The 6,998-nt window shown below is 30.6% G+C and overlaps 1 protein-coding gene across 1 annotated transcript; it reads left to right on the plus strand.

Annotated features, from left to right (window-relative positions):
* Nucleotides 1-1,489: 1,489 nt before the first annotated feature.
* On the plus strand, nt 1,490-5,310 carry LOC111639417 (protein krueppel-like). The gene is made up of 2 exons (XM_023385309.1): nt 1,490-1,631; nt 4,511-5,310. Exons 1-2 carry the CDS (start codon nt 1,603-1,605, stop codon nt 4,878-4,880), a joined length of 399 nt encoding a protein of 132 aa, XP_023241077.1. The 5' UTR covers nt 1,490-1,602; the 3' UTR covers nt 4,881-5,310.
* Nucleotides 5,311-6,998: the final 1,688 nt, after the last annotated feature.

Consider the following 6,998-nt stretch of genomic DNA (forward strand, 5'->3'; position numbering starts at 1 on the left):
TATATATATATATAATTTCAATTAATTGAAATGAAAACGAGACTGGACAAGCCTATCTGATAGCACGCTTCACAAAAGCAAATACATAAAATATTTTATATTACATCTATTATAATATTTAATTTAATAAACATACTAACCGGGTAGGTTTTACTATAGCTTACTGGTTACTCCAAAGCCTAACGTTAAGAATTTTTAGCTAACCGAGTTAGGCTTAAGTTATAAGCGAAATTTTCAGTTTGAATCGAATGGTTCGACAGAACATAAGATAACAAAAGTCATTCGGCAAGTGCGTGGAAATCGCTCAGAAGGACAAAAGTACTAACATAAGCACTTTACCACTACCATGAATCGTGCTTAAAAGAATGTTCTCTGTATGTGTGAATGTTAGTGTGTGTGTGTGGACAAGAATGTGTTTAGCCACTTTAAAAAATAACTCCCGTGTATTAACACTATTTTTTCAGTGACTAAAAGTCAAGAGTTTGGTGAGATAGAAAGAGTTAATTAAGAAAACGGAATACCACTTTGTATATAGAACTCTATTTTCGTTAATTAATAACATGAATTTAAATGAACTGCAGGTAAATAGCACGTGCCCAGTGAGAATCTCACGAGTTGCCACATAGGTTTTATAAAAAGTAAAAGGTAGCCAAAATTATATTTAAAGTGGCCCAAATAATAGTATGTCGCTCAAATGTAAGAACTTAGAGCCTTACAAGTATGTCAATCTGCTACTGTCAGCCCAATCTCGCAATCCAAAAAACCAACCGTATTTTAGAAGAGAAAAAAGAGGCAGTCCGTGGGTAAGCATACACCCAAAAAATGTATTAATGTACTAATTATTTTATTCAGATAACAGTCAAGCATAAATATCTTTTTTAACTCATTTATACGTTTATTGATATTAGTAATTGGGAAAATGAAATATACGATAAAAGATATGAACCATTTTAAAAAAGTTTTTGATATATAGTATATTAGTTTTCCTTACATTAAAGGTTTATATGAGGAAATTAATAAAGAAATGCGAAAAATTAATTTTAAATTAGCACCTAAATATTAAAAATTGCAATCTAGATTATAAGCGAAACAATTGGGGAAAAAACTAGAAAGGCAAACGAAGATACAAGAAATATAGTTTATAAAATTCCATGCACTTGCAGTGAGATTAATGTTTATACAGGTGAAACAAAGAGTAAATTAAATATTAGGTTAAAGGAACATATTGCGGACTCGAAAAAACGCAGATTGAATTCCGTTTTTCACGGACACTGTTTATTGAACGATTGTAATATAGATAAGACTAATACTGAAATTTTACATAGGGAATAAACAGTTATACTAGAAAATTTAAGGAAAGTCTTGAAATTTTGAAAGACAAAAATTGTATAAATAAAAATTTAATCTTACGATCAAAATACTGTATCGGCAAAAATGAAAGCTTCTTTCATCAGGAATTACAGACGGCGCCACTGGATTTATTCAAATTTGAAAAACGTTCCGTTACAACCCAATCGTTAAGAGACGTTTGAGTAAACGACGAGAAAGAAGACGAGAGATATTTTGTGTTTATTTTCGATTAGGAAATTATTCCAAGGAAAAATGGAAGAAAAGTTCTCGGCCATTCAAAGGTAAAACTTTATACTTAGTCCGTCGGGGCGCTGTTTTAATTATTGATTAAAAGACAATGGAAGAAGTTGGTTGTTGCAATAGAGAATTCTTTGATACGCCTACAGAAATATTTCCAAAAATTTATAAAAATCCATAAAGGGTTTAAATGCGAAGTGTTTTCTTAACTAAATTCTTATTTTACAGATTATTTTAATGACTTCCGCATATTTCAGTATAAAGTTCTTAACGTGCAATATGAAAAGAATTGAAGACCTATAAATACCAACTATCATCCGTCAATTCTTTCTTACTACTGTATCCAGAACGGAGTTAGATCAGGGGTCGGCAGCCTGGGCTGGCGAGCCACATGCGGCTCTTTGGATGTGAAGCTGCGGCTCTTTAGTTCCATAAGCAAATATTATTTATTTTATCAAAAACAAAAACATTTAAAAATTGTTCTGAATCGATTAACGAGGATTAGGCACCGATTCTATCTCTCAGCCACTTGTACTCGCTTTTCATCGCACCTCTCCCCCGTGACACGCGTTGTCACTGTCGTCAATCTGTCGGAAGCTTTCGAATGACGCCGTCGTCGGATGTTTCTATAAGGTTTAATTCGCTTTCGACGCAAGACAATTTGGCGTCTTCACAAGTGCTTTGGCTATGACGTATAGTTTGTTGTTTCGAGTAAAAGAGTTAGAAGCGAATTATCTTCTCAAAGTTATGTAAAAATTTTGTGGCTCTTTAAAAACTGAAATTTTGTAAATTGTAATTTTTGGCACTTCCGACTCAAAAGGTTGCCGACCCCTGAGTTAGATGAAAGACGAGAGCAGATATGGAATCCTTAGAAGCAGGAGATTGCCTCTAAGGATTACCTGTACATGAAATTCCGCTGCAAACCGAAAGTTACGCTATTTTGATTCAAAAGTTTTCCCGCGAAAGCAGTTATAGATGATCGGCACGACTCTATTGTTAAAAGGAAAGAATGATGTACGGGGTCACTGCTAATTGCAGGTAAGCATATATTTTAAGTGTAGTAAATTATCAATACGATAAAAAACTGCAGCCCGGCATTGTGACCGTGTCATAATAAATCAACCCTCATTATTAATAATTTTGAATAATTATAGTTTAAAAGTGTTCATTCCTTTTCAATAATATTCGAATGAAATATTATTGTTCGAATTTCAATTGTAAATTTTGAAAAAACACAGAAATGAAAACAATTGAAATTTAAATATTAGATGGTGACACTTATTTTTTTCACAAAATTGACAGTTCTTTTACAGAAAAAAGTAGCAAATGCCAATTGAGATAGAGAAGTCGTAAATTGTATTTTAATTAATTATTGAATGGATTCTAACTTTTTTCCTGATGAATCAAATCTTTCCCGAAGGAATCGTGTCTGTTTCTTTACGTGCCGTCTTTGGTTCTGACAGAACTGAAAAGAAAAGAAGAAACAACAATAAATAGTTTAACACGCAACACTTTGCTCGTTACTACTGACGTCTTTTCGTTGTCTTTTGTATAGAGAAAAGTCGAGGATAGTTGTATTTTACTGTTGATACTTCATAATTCTTTGCGTATGTGAAGACAGAGTGACGATTCTGTTGTATTTTTTTCTGTACTACGAAGTGAACGGAAGCTTATGGATATCTCATGCAGAAATGGATTAATCTTTTATAATTTCTTTGATCGTCATCACTTTATTTTAACATTTAAGAAATTAAAGTAATGATATATAGTGCTGATCTGAAGAAAATGTTCACGATTACGTTAGAAAGAAAAAAAGAATATTTACTAAGTCAATGAAGACGATTTCTCAAATCACATTTCTATATCTATCGAATGGCCCTCGAGTTTGGTTTGTGGAATGTGCTAACAAGTATTAAAAGTGCTTTACGTTTTTTTGTTGAATGAAGTTTCTTGACTTATTGTAAACAAACGTAAGTACATCTTTCATTTTTTCCTACGCATTGTTAAAACCACCATTTTTAGAAAAAGGTTAGAAATGGTTGTTTTTCAAATTTCAAATTCTTCAATCAAAGCTGTGAAATATGAAAATAAAAGGATCTTCGTAAAATACAGTATTATCTGAACTACTTGTTTTTAAACATAGTAGACAAAACTATTTTAGATATCCTATTAATAATTAATTAATGCATTTTACATGTATATATATTCCTATTTAAGAAAATTAACTTTAAACGTTTATTTTTGAGATCTTAAACTCAGCTTTACTTTTGTGGCGCGACGTTTCCAAGGAAGAATTTCTAAAATTACTTACTTTGTTTTATAAAATAATGTATGACGTCATTCTCGTATCTCATTTCAGCCAAAACTTTATTTTCAGATTTACTATCAACCAATAGAAAGAAGAGTAACAAATGAAGAATTGTTTCCATAAAAAGGATGAGTCGAGGAATGTGTTTAACTTCTGTTTACAGAAGATTTACTTGAAGGCAGTGATAAGAAATTCTACGAGAGTATGAAAAAGGGAAAAATATACGTGAAGAAAATGAAGAGAAACAGAAAATGAAATGAAGATATTTTAAATAATTTTCAAATATGTTATTTGTTAAAATACATTTCATATAAATTGTTTGAGATAAATGTATAAATTACATTAATTTGTGATAGTATGTGTATACTGCTGGTAAATATTTGTAAATACTGGTGTAAGCAGTTTATGTATGATCTATGGTGTGAGGTGGTCTAGTTAGTTGTCAGGTTTAAACTTTAGTTTAAAGAAACTTGTTAAAGGGAAATTTTTTTTCTATCTGCACATACAATTTTAACAGTGTTTTAAAAGCATCGTGCTTAAATTTAGATTTTTACATATTCCACTAGCAATAAATTGAAGAAAGATTTGGTTTAATGCTCTTATGATATTTGACAGGTTTAAACAATCAAAAGTCAAGAAATGGGAAGTATCGATGTGGCAATTGCGAGAAAGAATACGTTTCGAAAAATGGTTAAAACGTCATCGAAGGATTCACACTGGCCAAGGGCTCTTCACTTGTAAATACAGTAATCGTCGGTTCACCCAATCCTGTCATCTACTTGACCACGTCAAGACTCACACCGGAGAGAAGCCTTTCTCTTGCGACTATTCCAAGCGAAGTTTTATGCAAAAACCTAATCTGATAAGACATCTTCGTGTTCACACCGGAGAAAAACCATTCTCGTGTAATCATTGCTTACAAAAATTTCGTTTTAAACGTTCTTTAAAGTATCATATTATTAAACATCATAATAGTAATGAATAATGACTTTTGTAGAAATGATTTTAGTACATTTTTTCGAAAAATATGTAATACTCGTATTTTAGATTTTATTGAACATGAAACAAGAAATTTCTAAAGTTTTATTTTTTTTCGTTTTGTAACTTGCGTTATGTGCATAAAACAATTGATTTTATGTATCGGAAAAAAGAAGGGTTTTAGAATAAACACAAATTTCATTGATTAGAATGTAATATGGTTATTTTTACTTGTTTAAGTACGGGTCATTTATTTAGGGCGATAACATTCATTTGTGTTATTTACGGACAATTCGTTTATTGTTAGAAGTGTATTCAGAAACAAGACAAGTGGTCGTGTTTGCACGAAGATCAATTATTGTCACTCGTTTTATCTTCAGATTCGAAAGAGATTGGAATAAGTGAATTTTACCGTAAATGTCGTTTTTTTTTAAATCATAAACAGTAAAAAGTTTTAATAAATAAAAACTTTTCATTTGAAAAATAGATATATCACAGAGACAACCAATTTCTACACGTTGTATACACATCAAAGTGAAATAAATACGAGTTAAATATAACGGGACATAATTTATTACGTGTCATTTTTATTTGAGATAAATTTACATTATAATACATTAAAGTGATTTTTGCCTTACGAACAGTTTGAATTTCAGTGAACTAAATAAGAAAAAATAATGTTTTTAGATTCGAATCGTGCGTAACTGACAAATTAATCGATGGCAAAGTTACTACTACCATCAATTATGTCAGCCCGCCGCTCGGGAAGACTCTTGTTCGAGTCCCGATCACCTTCGAGAATTTTCGGGGAAGATTTGACCCACGTACTTATGTCATCACTGAGTAGAGTTCTGTTACGAATCTGTCTCCGCAGCAATGAAAGGGTCTTCCTTGCAGACAGAATCAAAACTTTAAAAAAATCAATCGTCCTGGAATAATTCTGTTTAATACTGTTAATTAATTAAATTAATGTTGAGAAAAATTCACTTTTATTTTAAAAATTCATTCAAATGTATGATTTTAAAATTAACTAAATAATATATATGAAATACATTTTACTACCGAGGGACTTTCTCTATTACGTTGAACAAACGTTTTCAACTCACTCAATGGGTCATCATTAGGTTATTAAAGCTATACGAAACTTTACACTAGTTCGTTTACGATTGTTGTTATCGAATCACTAAGGAATTTAAATTATGCTAAATTCAAAATAAACAAAATAGAAACCATTTAAATAGTCCATTAAATACCGAATCAAACGAACTATAATAAAATAAGATACAATACAGTAAAATAAATAAAACAAATATAAATATAACAACAAAAAACTTTTACAACGACCACGTGCTCCACATTAAATTATAAGCTCTCTTCGATTATGTAAGTATATGCTTACATTTAATTGGTCTCATTGATACGACTTTATTTTTGGAATATATATAATATTCCAAAAAATAAATTCGTATCAATGAGACCAATAGAACTTACACGTTCTATTAGTCCGTAAGCAAAGTGATTTATTTGAATTTTATATTATTCACTAAAGAAACGATAAGCTTCTGTGTCGTGCCGTCATTGGAAACGGTGGAAGCGCCGTTTTACTTAAACAAAAGCTTAACCGGACCAATATCTAGCCGAGTACAGTGGGAACTGGTTTCTTCGTAATATTAGACGTAATATAAACAGAAATTTTTCCAGTTCAATGAAAGTGACCGAAAAGTTGTAAATTTTGGAAATTTCCGTGGACACCTGGTCTTCAAACGAAATAGAAAACAAATGACTATTAAATTTAACAAATTTAGATTTTTACAGCCATGGTGAGAAACGTTTAAAATTTACAACAACCCTGTCGCGTCCTTTGAAATATACTAGTGATGCCACAAAAGAGGCATTTGACATTAGATTTAAAGAGTAAAAAATATTTTATGTTATTTTTATGTACGTTTCTTTACAAAACTATATTTATTTATAATTTTCTTTAAAAGTATATTTATACAATTGAAGAATATTTTGTACCAGGTATGTATAATTGTATATCCATCACATATTTTATTTCACAAAGTAAGTTTTTATAATTTTATTTTTAATTTTAGCCTTAATGTTATGGCTAGCGATTCAGAAT

Source organism: Centruroides sculpturatus, unplaced genomic scaffold (assembly GCF_000671375.1).
Source record: "Centruroides sculpturatus isolate CEXI.00-Female unplaced genomic scaffold, Cexi_2.0 scaffold1222, whole genome shotgun sequence".
Taxonomy (NCBI): Eukaryota; Metazoa; Arthropoda; class Arachnida; order Scorpiones; family Buthidae; genus Centruroides; species Centruroides sculpturatus.

Coding starts and splice junctions, on each gene's coding strand:
- LOC111639417 (XM_023385309.1), top strand. CDS start 1,603: ATGGAAGAAAAGTTCTCGGCCATTCAAAG. Junction 1,632..4,510: donor AAGTTCTCGGCCATTCAAAG/GTAAAACTTTAT, acceptor GATATTTGACAG/GTTTAAACAATCAAAAGTCA.